Raw genomic sequence first — 18,845 nt, 5'->3', positions numbered from 1 at the left:
GCAGCCAGCAGGTTGGTTCTTCAGGAAGGACAAAAATGCATGTAAGTAGTTCTACTGTATGCATGATTATATGGTCTGGTCATTGCGTCATTCGAATGAAAAAGAAGTCTACACGAGAGGCATAATACAGAAAAAAAAAATTAGCAGGTCGCGTCGATAAGCACATTAAAGCCCATTGATGCATTCTCTAAAATGGTTGTTTATAATTAATTGCAACACTCTACGACAGTGCTAAATGTGTCGGTAACCAGGCAAGGCAAAATAGGAAATGTCCGTTAGCTTAGTGTCCTGTGTTATGTTATGGTTACATACTAACGAGTATCGTCATTCATGTTGTTGAAGTAATATTACGGCGTTTGCCTTAATAGCTAATCATGCCTGGTGCCGATATTTGCTGAGGTCACGGTAGTTCTCTGCATTCTAAAACAAAAAGCTCTACACAGCTATGTAACAGATGCATGGCAAACAAAACCGACATGGGCTAGTACGCACATCATTAAAGAGTTCCTAAGCAGTCCTGCTTAGAATCTGCCGTTCTTTTGTAATTGTCAAATTTGTATTGCAATTTATTTTTTTTCTCGCGCATTAAGAGCAAGCAGATATTACCCGAAGGCCCATTTAGGTATAAATGTTGTCCCAAAGCGAAGACAACTTAATTCGCTCCGATTTTCTTTCTATGTCTCAAATTTTTAACATTTCATGTGCGTATACCAGGAAAATATTTCCGAAACTAGATTTTGTTTGTAACTGCGTCGCTAGTTCAACATAGGCTAGCGTTAGACGATGTATTTCCTGCTTAATATACGGACTAGGAGCCACACACAAAAGAAAGACGGACCAAACACGAAGGGATTGCCGCCTCAATGCTTTCGAAGGCTGCGAGGCAGTGGTTACACATTACGCTGCACATTTAACCGGACCAGGGCACGGTCTGCTCCTTGCCTGCCCTCCTCTGCTCAACAAGGCGGGCCCGATTCCGGTTGGCGAGCAGGCTGGCCCAGCAATGTGCCAGTCAAGCACTCCGTTGACGGCAGTAAAGGCCTCGCTTCCTCGCATATAGGCCCTCTCCGGCGACTCTACGCCGACAAGCCGGCACGGGCGCAGGCTGGTGATCTGAATGGGAGCAATTCGTACCAGGAAACTCATCACCGCTCTGCAGACGCAAAGGCCGGCTTAGTGGTTTCTATGAATGAATCATGCTTATCCGTTTTTGTCTGATTGCTTGGCTGGTCAAAACGACATCGTGTTTCTTACATGCTGCTTAAATAGAGGCTAACAACTGTGAAATTGTGTGTTAAAGTGGCATGTAGAACTTTCAAGAAGAATCTCATGATGTATCAGGTGTTAAGTACAGAAAGGTTAGTTTTTGTTGTTTTCAGATAGCAACGCGGTTTTTTGAAATGGTGCTAAGGGGATAGATTTTTGTGACTGGTGAAATAATAAGGAGGAGAGTGGGCGTGCATTACTCAGAAGGTGATCACCGTTCTTCAATACAATTTTTCAATACCATCAGCCATGTACCAGTGTTGTTAACCATAACATAACAGTATCAATACTTACAGTTTTTTTTACCATTTACCAATGTTGTTAGCCATAACATAAGAGTATTAGTATTTACAAAAATTTTGAGGCGTCATAAAAGTATTACAGCATGACAAGGTTAGTGGCGACATCGGGAAAAGATTAAAGCATGCGTTGGGAATTTCAGCAGCAAATTATTCAGAATTAGAACGCGCTCATTGCGCACACGTTACAATTATCCTCCCTCTCTTTGTAAAAATTGCAGTTCAAGAAGAACATTTATATACGATAGTAGCCTACGCACTTCATTTCATAACCGTCTTTGCTTTCTTCACATTGTTGTGTGCCTTTCACGACATATATCTGATCGTTAAGAATCTGCTTATTGACAGGCCAGCTTCACATATGCATCAAACAAAGTTCTTCGCGTGTCTTGTCGTTTCTTATCCGCGTATCGTGTCAAGCAGTGCTTATGGTGTCTTAGCCTTCCTTTTCATCCTCGTTGCTCGGTACCATACCAACTCGCCTGACTCTTAACGCTCATTCATGCAGCGCCTGCGTAGCCGTTTCAATTACACTTTTCAAGACACCCATGGGACTACTTTTCCACAACACACCAAATTTGATGATCACTGCGATCAAAGAAGTCCAGCGTTCGACTTCACGCAAAAAAAAAAAAAAAAAAAAAAAAAACGTGGTCTGCGTTCTGACATCCCACAATGTTGGCGTGTCGTGTTGTCTGAGGTCACAGCGCTGACCCTATCTTTTAGACAAGTTAAATACCCAGCCTCGTTAGTCAGTCGAATTTGCCTGAGCGCACTGAATGAGCATTAAGGTAATTGTGGGGAAGCCGACCTATGGAGGTTCTTTGGAGTGTAGACAGCAGATGTAGGCATGGCTACAAGTCAAGCGTGCATAATCTCTGAAATACTCGGACGCCAAGGCCTTGGTCGCTCGAACCGGCGGACTGTCGCGTGGCGATGGGATGTTTGGTCACGGTCTAAGGATCGAAGAGAAGCAGGCCTTTCTTTCTTTCACATCACCGCCAAATCAACCATTAGCGGCAAATACCTTCAGCAGGTTAACGTCCGCGCCTTCCGGCTTCCAAGCCTCTCATTGTGCCCCGTGTCCACACGTCTGGTTGGAACGTAGCGTACGGCCGACCTTACCTAATCACGCGCACCTAATCACGTCACCGACAACGCGAGGAGAAGATCAACCCGACCTTCGCAGGTGACCGTGCGGCCTATACGCGAGCACACAAAACAAACGTCACCCTAGGTAAATGACGTCGATGAGCCCGTGTCGACGACCCATGGCGGTTGGAATCGTAGCTGGGGGATTGGCCCTTGCTTTCAACTGCCCTTTGACGCTTCAGTCACAGAGCATTCCAGAGGTATTTAGTATACTACTGCTAGTAGCGGCGAATGAGATGAATTAGTTGAGGTATGCTGTGAAATTGAATTAATTAAATAACGTGCGCTCATTTAAAACTGAACTTAGACTTGCACTTCGCAATAAACGGAGGTCGTTAAGTCATTTAAGCTGGTTTTTCGGAGCGACCCAACAGGGCTAACACAGTTCTTTACATCTGGAACAGGGCCCACGGGCCCAACCTGCGGCCCACAGGGCCCAGGGCCCAACCTGCGGCCCAACAGGGCCCAACCTGCGGCCCGTCGGGCCTTATTCTGGAGGCCCACGGCTCCACAAATTCCTCCATCGCCTTGTGGCGTTGCGCTGCTGAGCATGAGGTCGCGGGTTCGATTCCCGCACGCGGCGGCCGCTTTTCTGATGGAGTCGGAAAGCGAAAACGTCCGTGCGTTGGAGATTTCGGCGCACGTTAAAGATCCCCAGGTGATCAAAATTAATCCGGAGCCTTTCACGGCACGCATCATCGCCTGTGTAGCGTCGGCGCGTTAAACCCCGGACTCATCATCATCATCATCATCATCCTCCCTCCCCGTGTCACTTTCTCTCTGAAGGCCGACATGGCAGTTTTGGCCTCAACTTGGACCAGCTTTCATCATTTGCCCCTCAACAGGAACAAAGAATTTCGTTGCTTTTACTATTCATAGGAAAAAGACGTATACATTTAGCAAGTACGAAGGGCATAAAATGGCCCCGATGCCCACGCACTGCTAATTACTGAAACTAAGTGGGCTACTGACGTAGGCAATAAAAAATAATAATCAATAATTCAACCCAATAGCTAACAGACAAAGCTAACAGATAACTATGTACGAATACACGAATACGGCAAGGTCATATAAACTGAACTTGATTTCACTTTCCCGCCAGTATGACGCTGATGGTTCCCGGCAATCAGCGCGTTTTGCTGCGACAATGCAGGTGGCAAGCGTTGACAAAGACAAATTTAACTTTTGAAGCCTGTCAGCAAACGTGGAAAAACGTTTTCTGCGCGCGACGGACTTCCAGGCAGTCTGCCGCTTAATTTGTTATTGTATTCTTTCTTTATAGAACAATTCATCGAATGTGACCTTTACCATAACCGCGAACCGCGCATTTACGCTTGGCAGGAAGAAGCCCCGTGTATCGTCGTTTTTTTTTCTCGTTATAATCAACGGTTGGTTCCTTAAAAAAATAGAACAAAAAACAATTTGATTCCACCGCTGTAATGAACAATTGTAGAGCTGCTATAGACAGAAGGTGCACACGTGTAGTATTAGGCCAGTTTCTGCTAACCCGCATGCGACGTGTACCTGCGCCGCGAATCGCGCGGTTCATGTTTGTGCGGGGGTTGGTAAACAACCGCCGCTAATAAGTGATACTCTCAGATAAACCTGACGTTTGAAGTTGCAGTTTTCATCGTATCTGCTGCGACGCGCCGGTAATGTCACGGAGTTGAGCACTTGACGGACGTGCAAATATTTACCATCAAAGCGGGTATTATTCATAGCCGGCCAAACAGGGCCACCACAATTGAGCTATCCATCAAACGATGAGCCTACACTCTGGGAACTGCACTAAGTAGTGGCGTGGCGCGGGCGCGAAACTTCGCCAGGGTTGCTGAGGATATATTTAAATTTTCCTGGCACGTTCGTCGCAACTTGTCCGCTTGCACTGTACTCCTCTCCGTCGCTTCTGACGAACCACAAGTTACGAGCGCAAGCGAATCCCATGGGATATACGCTAACCGACCCTTAGAGAAACGTGAGTACCCTGCGACATTTAGGAGCAGCGGAGAAGAATTGTTTGTTTTGTTTTTACGACGCAACATAGCATCTTTGTACGACAGTTAAGCAGCGCCCTCTCCAAGTGATGCTGTTGACTACACCGAAGAAATGAGCACTGAACAATGGCGCCATCTCTCGATTCGTAAGAGGAGACACCTTTCTGCCCTTGTTATCATCTCAAGGGCGTGCCTAATTCAAATCATAACAACAGACAAAAAAAAAAAATAAAATGGTCGTACGCTGTACTCAGTGCTACCGCGTGAGTCGCAACTCGATGCTCATCGCTGCATGCCGCCCGCAAAGACTGTCCACGAGCCCGACAAACCACCAGCGGCTGCGCTGTGCGGATGCTAGGCAGCGTTGAAGGAATGACTGATCCTGCTGATTCATACACTCCATTAGGCTGATCGAGTCCCGCAAAACAAAGCAACAGTGCACGAAAGTACAGCGCTGTATAGTAACTGTACTTACTCCGGGCACCTTGAAGAAAGACTAAAACACCTAAAGGAAAAAAAGGAATTGATCTTAAGCGTTTTTCTTAGCTGCGAGCATTTGTGGGCGGGGTAGCAAAGTAGGGGACTTTCTTTCGGCACCACCGTTATAGCAAATTATTAGGTTGCATTCCGCAGAAGTTATCAACCAATTTCATTTTTTTTTGGCGCTGATTTTACTGCCGTCTCAGAAAACTCCGTGTGCACGAATCCGATTGGTCGGAACGCGCACTTCAATATTGTTATACGCAGTTCAAGCTCGGACGTGAGCGGGAATTTCTCTGTGCCGGTGGTTCCGAGGCCTCTATTTATGCGTACTTACAGCAAGAACCGAACACACCACCGGCGCAATCGGTGCAGGTGCGCGATGTGTCCGTGATTTTTAGTATCGATGCAACAGTCGATTATTCAACGAGGCTGTGCGATTAATTAATGCGTGCGTCACACGGCGACAAGCGGATAACGCGAGGACATGTTTGCTGTAGCATGATTATTTTAAAATAGCTGAGTACATTTCTCTTGTTATCTGATATTCGGTAATGGGCCTGCAAGTCGATGATGAGTGCAAGTCGATGATGAGTGAACTACACGATATGTAAGCGCAGAACGACGCGAACGTGAAAGACGTAAACACCTTCAAGCGCGGCGGTGTTCGCATCTTATCTGTGTGGTTTCGCGCTTTTCCGCCAAGGTGGTCCCGGGAGAGCGACACGAATCGAACAAGGGGGAATTGTATGTTACGTATATACTCTGCCTCCCCTTCCCTCGAATTAAAACAAAAGTCACGATTTGGGATTTTACGCACCTAATTGGCTACGAGAAGCGCCGTAATGAAAGGCTGCGGATTAATTCAGACCACCTGGAGATCTTAAACATGCGTCGAAATCTTGGCACATGAATGTTACCGTTTTCGCCTCCAGTAGAAAAACTGCCGCCGTGGCCGGGATCAAATCTGTGCTCTCGTGTTAACCACTGAGCCGCCACGACAGGTTTTTCTCAATTAGCATATCTATCTGTGCCTTGTCAACAACGTTGCCCGTGGCCCTTTAAATCTATTTCGAGGCAAAGTTGGGGAAAAATGTTACTTAAATAGCAGAAACCGCTCTGAGCACAACTGCTTATAAACGAAAAAAAAAATTATAAAAAAGATTACGGGAAAAATTAGCCTCCAATGTTTAATTTCGAAGCCTTGTGCTGTTTCGGAGAATTACTGGCAGAATTACTTGAAATCACTCCGAAATACTTGGGATAATTACTTGTAATTGCTTGCAATTGGTAAATATTGCGGAAGAAGAAATGTTGCAGAAGCCACTGCGCTAGTTGTTTGCAATATGCGACATCATCGGGCACGAGAATCACTACCTAACGCTTTTTTGTACAGTGCAAACTTTATTTATTTAGATGTTGTTTTCAGTAATTATGAAATGGTCAATTTAACCGTTTTTTTTTTCGTGTAAACTACCACGTAAATTTTAGGTAAACACTTTATTCACCTAGGCTGTCGATGCTGTTGTAGTCTGCACGGTTGATTGCTAGTATCGAGACTAACGGCCTATGTGAACGGTTTAGGACAACGTCATTGACGCCAGCGCGCCTCTTCGAAACCGGTGTTCAGGGATTTCTTCGTAGCCCAGTTGCGAATGTGGAGCAGCGCGTACTGCCGCTCCGTGCGAGTGCGTCGCAAGTTTTGCTTCTCGCGCCGCAGCCAGTCGGGTGTACCGTGTTCGAAGAGGGTGAGAATGTGGAAAAGTGCGTACTGCTGCTCTGTGCTCGCGCGGCGCACGTTTAGCTCATTCTTTTGTTTCCAGGCCAGATCGGCTAGCGTATCGCGATGGAGGCAACTAAATAATGATCCGCATTATGAAATACCTCAGATACCAACGCTGATTAAAAAAATAAAAATAGGGCAGTCCGCGACGCAAGACTGGGCTTTCTGCGCTGCCAGGGTGGCGACGCGATTAGAGCAACGCGCGGTCACTGTAGTTGCGGACCCGGTGCACCGGCGGCCACGCGTGTCCGTCGTGATGCAGTGCGGAGCTTTCGCTCGATGGCTCGGACTCGCTGCACTTACGCGAGCGATGCTTATCTGTTGACGTTCCCGGAATGGAATTTCTCACTTCAACGCGCATTATCGGCGCGGCCAACGTAAACACTCGATAGGCATGCATGCGCGCTTGTTTTAGAACGATAGCGAAATCGCCGATGGCCTGCGCGAGCAAGGTACGGCCGACTATTTTTATTCGCGCACGTATTTTAATGGCGATAAGCGCCCACGGCCCGGGGGAAGCGCGCCTCTCAGGGCGGGCCGCGGCGGGAGGAAATGAGGGCCGATAACTCAAGGTCCCGCTGCTGAAGAGCGGCGACGTCACACGCACTTCAACTCCGCGCGGACTTGCCGTCGTAAGCGTCCACGACGGTTGAGCGGGCGGCGATCATCTGTCCCACTGAGCCGACGCACCCCTGGCAACGGCGCTATTGTCGCCTTGTGTACCAGGGCGCGTTTGGTAGGCCGCTTTCCTCCCCGGCGTAGGCGTCTTTCTCGCCCCGCAAAGGACGAGATCATGCGCTCCCCGTGTTCTGCTCTGCCATCACAATGGCTTCCGCCGAGCAGACGCCGATCACGCTCTAATGCGCCATCTGACAAAAAAAAAAAAAAAAAAAAAATGCCCGCATTGCAACAGTGCAAGCGAATCAGACTGCGTGGGCGGCGAAACATCTGTAGCGACTAACTTCTCTGCTCATACAACGAAACACATTGAAATACCCGTTTAACGGGAGCTGGTACTGCCGCATACAAGTGTAGGTCGCTCCTCTGCATACAACGCTTTTTCTTCGGAGCATTTGTTGCGTTCACGGAGGAGTTCTCAGTACGTAGAATGGTGACGAGAAATATTGTGACATCGACATACGGAGGTGTGAAAATACAAGTATGGCTTATGACGACGGATATACACCTCACTACAGGAGCATATTCCGAATTGCGGTTAATAGCTGATGAAAACGTCGTTCACAATTGCGAAAGCGTGCACGAATTATTTTTACACTCGAGACGCCATTTTGGTAGTCACTCGCAGCTTTACAGCCGTGCAACTTGGTCTGATGTCATGGACAGCCTGACACTTAATTTGATCAAAACCTCTACGTTGAAGCAAGCTATTCTAATGCACATGTCAACATTGGATGGAGTTTCTCCCGGGGATAATAAAAACTCAATGGTTTTTCATCAAAATACAAGCTTTCTGAAAAGCACTGCAGACAGCCTGGCAACTCAAAATCAATCCTACTGCAGTATGCTACCTTTTTTAAACAGAAAGACTTTTTCGATGCAGGGTTAATTCGAAAGCTATTTATAACTGCTAAAGTTGGGGAATATTATGCAAAATTTGGGGCGAATGGCCATAATTTTTGCAATGACTTGGTAGCGCCGCCCCATCTAGAGAGCGGGAAAATAAAACAGTCGTTACGGAAATAGATCTCTCGAAAAATTGCTCATCCGAAGAATTAGTACACATGTTCGCCGGATATTCTCTGTCAATGCGAAGGACCTGCGCCGACGCCCACTGACACGGGCTCCGTACACCTTGATACTAGCGCTTAGCTATTGAACATATATACTAATAAAACTTCACACTAACTCAACAGCTGCGCTGGGGAGTTCTATGAGTAATAAACAAACAAACAAAAGAACTGCTCCAGTAAGAATAAATATAAACAGAATCTCCTCGTGATGAAGCATTACAGCGCCTCCCGCAGCGGCCACCCTTAAATCTGGGGAGTCTTTCGGCGTCGATACATCGTTACGACAGCAGGACGGAACAAAGCGGATATACGCGCCTACGCGTCGCACTTCGCGATGCCAGCGACGAGTTGCGCTGCTCCGCGCGCTGTCCGCCGAAAGGCACGCACTGCACGTGTCAAATCATTTCAATTGATAATACAGTGACACCGCCTGCATAAAATTTTGCGCAGTAAGCAAAGGCGAGAGGGTAGAAAAATGTACCTCGCCGAATGATTAGCATATAACGTTTTCGATACCACGGCCGGCCTTGCGAGACAGCAACCATTGTGACTTGGTCGCGTCACACCGCATACGAAAACGAAGCGCGAAAGAAGAGGGCGCGAATTGTGCGTCTCCTCCTTGTGGACGACTTTCGAGTCGCTACAAAAGCGTGCAGGTGTGGAGGAGAAAATGAGAAATAGACGTTGCCTCATCGATCTAACCAGGAAGAAATTCACTCGTGACAGCACAGCTCGCGGCGAGAGGAAACGGCACGGCCTCGCAGCCACGGCGACATGTTCGCGGCGCATGACGAGACTGACGGCAGAAAAGCCTTCCCCCCTCCCGCAGTGCGAGTTCGCGCCACGCGTATACGTTGGCACCGCCTGCACTACAGCCAAGCATTGTTTGAGGGCGCCAGGGGATTTAGACGCAGAAGCGACGCAGGTGCCGCCAAGAAGTGGGGAAACGCGCTTTCGAGGCGCCGAGCGATGGCAGCGCTAAATTTGAAGCGCAGTGAGACTAGGGCAAACCGAAAGAAAGGAAAAGAAACCATGTGACAAGACCCTTTTTTTCCACCTTAGAGGCTACCGCAAGGCGAAGTGAAAGAAAGACTAAACAGAATTGGGCCTAAGAGAATGATATACTTCATTCTTGGGAACTGATTGTGGGTGGATACTGTAATCATGAAATGTATTAGTTTAATTGGCTGACACACGGAAACAAAAAAAAAATGGCAATGTGTGGGTGGCACGAAAGTTACTTTGGAAAAGGGATTTCCCAAGTGAACAAATGTTAGTTGCTTACAAATTAGCCTTTGGTAAGAGCGGTTCATGATTCGCAGCCGAGTTGTCTGGCCGGGCTGGTCGATCGCGCTGTCACGACATGTAACATGTCACTGGACAAAGTGCTAGGCTGTTACTAACCGCTTTTATACGACAAAATAATTTGGTATTTCGGTTCAAGCTTTTATTTCCCTACTACATTAGCTGCTAAAATGTTCAAAATCTTGCCGTGGATCGTTCATAGAGACAACCTTAATTTTCGCGTTGTACATTTCCAGTCGGCCGTTTTCTTCATACCCATCCTGCACGGCGCAAGAAGGCGGCCATTTTGGACCTAATTCGTGGCTACCGCTCCCCGCTGAGCCGCCTCGTAAGATTGCCGTGCATGGCGTGCGTCTCTCTGCGGGCGGAAAGGCAAAGTAGCGGTTCCCGTCGGTCGTGTATGCGTACAATCTAACAACTTGTTTTCACCCATCTCGACGTCAGGCCTGCGCCTCACACAACAAGTATACGCGGCTGTGTTTTCGCGATTACAATGGCACTCCTTACGCTCCCGCTCCATCTTAGCCGCGACGCGAAAGATGCAAGAATTCCCACCTGCCATTGTGATAGGATCTGCGAGGAACGCGTTTGACGAAGCCTTCATGCCTCCAGCATTCATGGCTGAAAACCGCCGGATGTCGTCTCGCAATCTTCAAGTTCCTCGAAAAGAAATGAAAGCAGAGGAGCTTCTAACCCAAGGCTTTGTGTGTGTTAGTGTGTGTGTGTGTGTGTGTGTGCGTGTGCGTGTGTGTGTGTGTGTGTGTGTGTGTGTGTGCGTGTGTGTGTGTGTGTGTGTGCGTGTGCGTGTGTGCGTGCGTGTGCGTGTGTGTGTGCGTGTGCGTGTGCGTGTGTGTGTGTCGGAAGAAATAAACCGCTACATTTCAACTACACTGGAAGTAAAATACCGTACAAATTTCTACGAGTGGGTTGTCGATATTTCCCTATAAAAAGTAGTCTATACAATCGAAAAGGATGGTGTTTGCATAAAAGGGTTACATAAAAATAAACAGTTCAATCAGTTCAGACAAATGATTCCTGTCTTCTGTAAAAAAATCTGTTAATCTCTTCATCTCTGTTTATACAGTAACGTCTGTAAACGTTTTCACAGTAGCATCTGTATACAGTAAAGACCTCACGGATTCGCGCCTTCAAGCAACCCGTGCGTTGAAGTTTCACCTGTCGGAAATTATCTTGCCATGACATTCTTTCCGGCTCATACTCTATAGGCGAGCACCTACCGAATCATCCGCAAATTACCTTTCCTCATTGTCCTTCTTCGGTAAGTATAGCATTTACTAGGCTTCTCGTGTTGTCATTTGGCTTTGTTATCCCTGAGTAATATCTGTCCACTTTTAGTCCGCTTCCTAAATTTGTCTTTCGCTCGCTCGCCGTTATGATACACCACCCTACTCGTCCGTACGGCGAGACTAAAGGTTCCCCTGGCATATGTACTGCAAATAAGGCGAAAACACGCACACTGAATAGAACCAGGGGGGAGGGGGGGGGATCTTCGATTATCAGTCCTGGACTCACCATGGGCTCCTCGAGAAGCAATCCGCCATTCGTTTTTAGCGTATATTCCTATAAAGTAGAGAACGCTTAGAGTATACCCTCGGCCTATCTTCGGTGAGCCCAAGACTGAATCGAAGAGCCTCACTCAGTCATGTTTGGGGGCTGAGTGGCGCGTCATCCAGAAGTGCCTCGTGCATGTATGCTACGTATATGAATATTTGAAAACAATATCAAAGAGTTGCTTTGTGTAAGAAGTGACCAGATTCACTCTGTAATGCATGGTGGGATATAGCGAAAGCAAGGGGAACGTCAACGGGCAAGGCAATTTACAATGCAGCCACCCTAATGGCAGAAGGTTGGTAAGGTTAGTTTTAGATTATTTTTTTTTTGTTTGTGACGACACGCGCAATTCCGCAGTAAGTGCCATCAACAACTTCGCTGTAAAAAAGAGATGCTCCGCACCTCGCCACCAGATATCGTGATTCGTTCATCGCTGTATGTACTACCTATTACTTTTTGTAACCACGACGTTGATTACAAAATTAAAAATACTCCTGTCACAGCTTCCAACCGCGTGTAGTTTGGGTATTGGGCATGTTTGTGACGTATGGATATACGGACACGACTTGAGCACCCAAGAAAGCCGGCACAGTGACCACTAGCCAACATTGTTATCTAAGAGGTTATTCGGGGCTTCGGTACATATATGCATCGTTTTATTGTATTTCTCTGTCCTCGGTTGCTGACCCCAAAAAGAATGTTGGTCGTACCTAGGATTGCCCCTCGACACGAAAATAGCCACGATAAACACTTTGCGTGCACAAAGTTGCTACTGGCAGGGCGGCCGGCAGGGGGAATGGGGCAAGTGGCGCGAAAGGCGGGAGGGCGCCTTACCTGCGGTGATTCGAGGAGCAGCATGGTTTCTGACGGTTCAGCCCCAATTGTTGCCTGAGCCTGGGAGGCAGACTCGAGCTCCGTGCTGGGTTCCGATCCCGCTGAGCTGGCAGCTGCACTCGGGCTGGGCTGGTCTTCCGGTTCAGACACCGCGAGGGCTGCGTGGAAAAGTAGCCCCGCCCTTACTCACAATGAAACCTGCACCCGTGATGCACAATTAAACCCAGCTAACAGAACACACACACACACACACACACACACACACACACACACACACACACACACACACACACACACACACACACACACACACACACACACACACACACACACACACATATATATATATATATATATATATATATATATATATATATATATATATATATATATATATATATATATATATATATATATATATATATATATATATATGGAGCAGTTGAACTTTTGAAGATGGTAGAGAACACAAGAAAAGAAAACTTTGAACAAGGTAAAAGCACGATTGTTGCCAACGTTTCAGCAAAGAGACTTGCTTTCGTCAGGGCAATATCTCGCCTAGAGATTGCCCTGACGAAACCAAGTCTTTTTGCTGAAACGTTGGTAACAATCGTGCTTTTACCTGGTTCAAAGTTTTCTATATATATATATATATATATATATATATATATATATATATATATATATATATATATATATGTGTGTGTGTGTGTGTGTGTGTGTGTGTGTGTGTGTGTGTGTTTACTGAAATTTCGGCTGTCTCGTGCACATAACGCAAATCGCTGAACTGATATTGGTATATCGTGCAGCGCTGGCAGAGTTTAACTCTGCACTTTACATTAAATTAGTTCATACCTGTATGCTGCACAGACTTCAAGAACCTTCTCCCAGTATATTGTAGCGTAAATGTAGCGACTCGTCAACAGTAAGGAGTTATTTAATTAGGAAATGGACCGAAAAACCTATGGCCGTCTAATAGCGACGCTGTCACAGCTGAGAAGAGCCCACGAGCGAGAGAACGCCCTTTTCTTCGTCAAGCCGGGCTGTGTGCGCACACACCCGCTCTCGCGCGAACGAGGGAGGCACCGCCCCTCTGCGCTGCCGTCGAATTACCTGAGTGTGGCATAATGCATTTCATACGCTAATACAGCTATCATGCATGTATCAATTAAAACAAATTAGAGCACAGAGAACATGAGCTCACGCAAGGCCATGCTTAATACGTCGAAAATAAACCGATTGACACTTCCGAATCGCTAGCGCGCCAAGGCACGGGTTAAAGAGGCGCGCACCTGTAATGAACTGTAATCGCTTATAATAACGCTTTTGCTCGAGAGGAAAATGTTAGATAGTATTACAAGAAAACCTGCCGCGTGGCTGAGGAGGATTTTAAGCATCGTACAACTCCAATGCAGCGCATGGGCTGCTCTTTAAGCTACAAACATCGGGTGTGACACTCCGAAAAACGAAAGTCACCGTGTGTAGAGATTTGGGCACGCGTTCAAATTCCCCAGGTGTTCGAAATTAATCCGTAGCCCCCCACCACGGCGCTCCTCATAGTCCAGGTGATGCTTCGGTGCGTAAGACGAGCAGAACTTGATTGTGGCACTAGGCTGATCCGCCGACCAGATTACCTGCACCTCACGAAAGCTGCCAGTCACTCTCGATAAACATTTGTCGAAAAAGTTTCCCGCCTTTTGCAGACAGGCGTCTGCAACCACCCCAACAGTTCTGCGCTCCCACGTATATATCAATGTACGTTTGCTGCTTACTGTTGTGTACACAATCTTAGTGTTCAAAAGCGTGCTACACTTCGTTTGCATAAGAATATTTTGACAACTCACGGAAAAGAGGGCTTGGGCTTCTAGATGTGATGAGATCTTTTTAGTGATATGTTTTTTGTACATCTGGAGGACAGTCAGCACGACACGGAAAAGTAGGAAATGATAGCGCAGTTATTGTGTAAAAAAGGGGGACGTGTTCACAAATTATGTAAGACTGCTCATCATAGAATTTGACGCTAAAGTTAACGTTTGCTAGCCAGACGATGTTTGCGCACATATAACGTCCTTCGCCACCAAAAAGATGACGAAACCATGAACGAAGAACTTGATCTTCAACAGAAGCAAAGTTCTCATCGCTAGTCACAAAATAAAGAACTTAGACATACTAGAATTAACGGGCTGGCATTATGTGTGCGCTTTCTTTTAACTAAAATCGCTTTTTATGTTCGTAGCAGCATCTGCCCTAACGATAACTCTATGAGTAGGTATATCAAAGACAATGAAGCACCGAGCGTAGGTTGGCCTTCGCTGCGAAAGAAAGAGCCTTCTCTTATACAGCGACTCTGGGGCACAGTTTAATAAGGCCACTTCGGGATTTAAGCAGCAGTAGATTTCGCCCAACAGTTCTTTTAGCGCCAAAGCGTCTTTGACGGCAGGCGTTACCAGAAGCATGTAACAGAGAACAACGCGCAAAATGAAATCAACAGAGTGCCTGATGGATAAGCAAGCAAACACGCATCAGCAGCGTCGAAGTGAGAAATCAGTACGACGAAGTTTGACAGGTATGCTGAAAGCATGCCCGTATAATCAAATAGTATCGAGAAGGCGAATAGTAGGTCACTGAGGAAGAGTTCCTGAGTCATGGCTGAACTAAGCATGGATAGAAGCCAGTTTGCGAAAACCACTTCTACGATTGGCATCTGCAGGTTTTGTGGGCGTGAAGCATGGTCGCTTCGCTGTAAGTTAATGGCTTTCCTGTCTCTTTTCCAATACCAGAAGTATCGTTTAATGCAACTGAATTACGTTACAGCCATACCCATGCTTACTGGAATGCAAGTAACTAGTCTGAACCTCAGCATTCATATGACGCTAACTGCATCCACGAATGCTCATCGACGCCATAATCATTAAGCACATGGTTGAACAAACACAAAGTGCGTCGTCGCATGTATAACGCCGAGGAAGTTCTTAACCCAACTTTCCGGACTTTAGAAATCTTTGGCATGGACGGGCAGCATAGGCACGCTGTCGCTGCTTCCCGTTTCAGCTTCACCGGCGCTAACCGCAGCCTTCAGTGATCTCTGTGCGGTCGGCGCTCATGAGCGAAACGAGGGCTTAAAGCAATGCCACTTTTAACAGGAAGGCAACGTGTGCAGGCTGCGTGCAACATACTTACACTGTTGCGCACGGACCCCGGCGAAAATCAGCCGCCAACAAAAACGCGGCGACAACGGCGGCGGCGTCCACGAGAGGCGTGGGATCCCTCGGTACGATGCCAACTGCACGGGCAGACTGCGTGGAGCCGCTGGGCTGTCGAGCGGGCCCTATCAGCCGCTAGCGGCACCTTTATCGCTCGCCGCAGATAGGGTCGCATTGCTCTAATGCGACCCCGATAGGCGATCGTCCAGAGAGTAAGAATTCGACGGAGATTCCATATTCGGCTTCGAAACGGGAACCAGAGCGGCGCGCGCGTCGCACCTCCCCTCTTCTCGCCCTTTCCTCGGCCTGGTCTGCAGCCAAGCGGAGCTGGCCGTTCGGGCAGGACAGAGCATGTCACAATGGCGTAACGGGAATGAAATCTGAACGTTGAGAATGTTGGGAGATAACACTGGGAGAAAGCGTGTAGTGTACGCCGCACTGGCGCACCGTATTATGCTAAGGAGACGCACAAACAGTTGCTGTAGGGTGTCGGGGCGGCCTAACGGGGTGTGTACCTGTTGCTGCAGTTCGTCGGAAAAGCTACACGTGAACTGAACTTTGTTCAATTATATTTTGCAATAGCAGGCGCAAGTAGACAGTGAAGTACGGCCGGAAGAATACATCGCAATGTTCATAATAGCGTCAACTGCACGGGTGGTAGCTTGCGCACTGACTTGTAACATCTAAACAACATGTGGATTCGAGGTGGTCGGTACTCCAGGATGAACACATTTAAGCACAAAAAAATTCGACGAAGGACGTGAAGGACAGCGATTGGGCCCGCCCCTGTAACTCGTTCAATGTTTTCGGGATTAAAGGTGTTCGTCATGTAATGTCTATAATCGGCCCATACAGAACTCAGGGCTGGCAGCACAGCAGAGTGAATACAGGGGTTGGGGGCTGGGGGGGGGGGGGGGGGAGGGGGGGCAGTGCAGACTTATTTACGCATATAAAGCCCACCCACGCTCAAACCTCGGCCTGTGTGGGTCGTAATCTGACGGATAAGCCTTCGTGTGCAAACATCCACCGCAAAATTGAATATAATGGGATCTAAGTAATAAGTACAAGTAATACGTAAAGCACACAGGTCCATTATAGCCCTTAAAAATAAACGCCTCAGTTCTGAGCTTTTTAGTAGTGTGTCCTTAAAGCGTACACTGAAACAGTTTTGGTGGATACCACATATCCTTTCTTCTCGTTCACCCTAACAGTCAATTCATGTTCCTCCTCTACTGATATTGAACACTCCGTTGAGTATTAGTGAACATGTCATGACCCACCCCATCATAGTTCAGGAAGCAGCGCTCATTTTTTAGTTTGTTTTAATTATCATGGCTTCGTTTCGCCACTGAACGATTTATTATCACCGCGGAAAGACAAATTGAGCTTTTTTTTTTGTTAAAAATTATTGCACCGCACATTTCTAGATGTGAATGTATTTGAAACAAAAAGTATACAATTCGCCTACTCCCGATATGACGCGATGGACCGTCGAACGGTATTTTTGTACGCGAAGCTACAACAAGCCCTGGTGACCATATCCCTGAACGCAACGTGGTCTGGCGGCCTCTTAGACCAAGGAGGAAACTGACCACCCTCCCAAACCTCCACTTCACGCTCAAGAAATGTCCGTTACTACCATAAGTACCACCAGGGTAACCTAATAAAGACATACAGCAGCAACTCTCGATCCGTTCACAAAATAAACATCACTGCATCAGCGGCGACAGATAAAGAGACTTCTTACACGTTTAACGTGACAAATGAGAAACAAGAAATAAAATATATATTTTGGGCGCAACACGTACTGCTCATAATATAAAAAAACAATATGTTCAGGCAGATCGAAAGCAACTTCGGCTCCAGGCTCACAAAACCGTTCGCTTTTTTTATGATTAGCCAGCCCTTTATCTTGCATCATGTTATCATGACACTGTTACTCATCTGCGACAGATAAGGCGGCTGTCAATTAAAAAAAATAGACCTTGAGAACGAAAAGCACTAGTGACAATCTTGAAATACCTCATTACCACAATGTTTAAACTAGTGTGTATATAAGCCAGAATTGGGCAGGGAATGGGCACTGCAAATCACGGAAACATTATAAACTTGAAATCCGCGTTTCGTGTCCAGGAATTGGTTGGATCGGTGTAATGAGAGCGAAGAGGCAACTGTAAGTTACGAGAACAAAAATTAAGTACACTAAAAATTTGAAAATAAAGCTACAGCTATGGCCCAGCATGGCCAGAGTTAAGCTAGGTGCGTACTCAATTTTGTGTTGCAACTTTCAGTAAAAACCTACATAATATGGTAATATTGAAATTCGCCGTACAGAAGTGTCATGGGAGGAGAACAGGGTTCGCTCAATGAAAAACGTTGAAATATGTCGCTAGTAAGAATAGGGTCGTCAGACTAAGAAAGGATGGCGTAAACACAGGAACTCTTCGAAGGTTTTCGAGTAACATCCGGTCGGGTGCGGATCCTTAAGCTTCTAATAAATATGTTATACTACTACTACTCCTACATTAAATCGAGCCGTACAATATGAAGCCTCCATTATTTGGGTAGGATTTGAGCATGTCACTGGAGCGTTTAGTTTTAGTACAATAGCAAGCCAAAAACAACCCGATCTTAAACTGTCCTCCCGTAGAGTGCGAGAAGCTGCCGCCCATTCTAAGTGTGCGGTTTCTAAAGCAGTGTAATGCAGTGTTCCAAGTTACTGCAAAAGTGTCTTCCGCAATGGGTGGCCGCGATGGCCGTTCCATGTTCTCCGTTCGCGGCGGGCCCATCGGCCAGATTCTCCAAAGTCTTCCCCGAGAAGCAAAGGTCTTGTACCCTATACGAACAGGGCAGCCAGCCTCTTGGTGTCACTCCCATTTCTACGAGCTAAGCAATATTCAAGGTCAAGGTCGTCCACGCTCGCTGACCCCTTGTGTGGTGGAATAAACAAAAGAGCGGAGTGCGTGAGCGTGCGCCTCTTCCGCGAGCGTTGGCGGCGGCCGAGCAGGGGAGCGCTGCCAGGCCGGGAGAGGCGGACATCGCCGACGCAGGCGGAGTCTCCAGAGGTACCGCAACCGCAGCGCCAGAACTGGGTCACAGCGTGTGCACGTCATTGGCGAGGCTTGGGCGCCCGAACAGTCCCACAAGCAGCCTGAAATAGCCCGATCGAACGGGCCGCTGACGTCACGAGCGGCGCCGCGCTATTA

General features: G+C 47.2%; 1 protein-coding gene and 1 long non-coding RNA gene across 8 annotated transcripts in view; one reads left to right on the top strand and one right to left on the bottom strand.

Annotated features, from left to right (window-relative positions):
• LOC144155754 (putative nuclear hormone receptor HR38) overlaps positions 1 to 18,845 on the bottom strand; it is a 56,047-nt gene that overhangs the window by 17,851 nt on the left and 19,351 nt on the right. For 5 of the 7 annotated variants that reach the window (XM_077687378.1, XM_077687379.1, XM_077687377.1 and 2 more), the window contains exons 2-3: positions 12,437 to 12,594; positions 943 to 1,113 (exon numbers count right to left, since the gene is read on the bottom strand). In XM_077687378.1, coding sequence (XP_077543504.1) covers positions 943 to 1,113; positions 12,437 to 12,460 — 195 coding nt within the window. In that variant the 5' untranslated portion in view covers positions 12,461 to 12,594. The remainder of the gene's footprint in view (positions 1 to 942; positions 1,114 to 12,436; positions 12,595 to 18,845) is intronic. The other 2 variants (XM_077687386.1, XM_077687388.1) reach the window with 1 other exon arrangement.
• LOC144155755 (uncharacterized) overlaps positions 4,198 to 18,845 on the top strand; it is a 42,596-nt gene continuing 27,948 nt past the window's right edge. The window contains exon 1 of the long non-coding RNA XR_013319628.1: positions 4,198 to 4,692. This is a non-coding gene — a long non-coding RNA (uncharacterized LOC144155755). The remainder of the gene's footprint in view (positions 4,693 to 18,845) is intronic.

This window comes from Haemaphysalis longicornis, unplaced genomic scaffold, assembly GCF_048455015.1.
Source record: "Haemaphysalis longicornis isolate Haplotype H1 unplaced genomic scaffold, Haemaphysalis longicornis Haplotype H1 scaffold_1, whole genome shotgun sequence".
Classification (NCBI taxonomy): Eukaryota; Metazoa; Arthropoda; class Arachnida; order Ixodida; family Ixodidae; genus Haemaphysalis; species Haemaphysalis longicornis.
The sequence above is the reverse complement of the archived record's forward strand: the minus strand, read 5'-3'. Positions and strand labels throughout refer to the sequence as shown.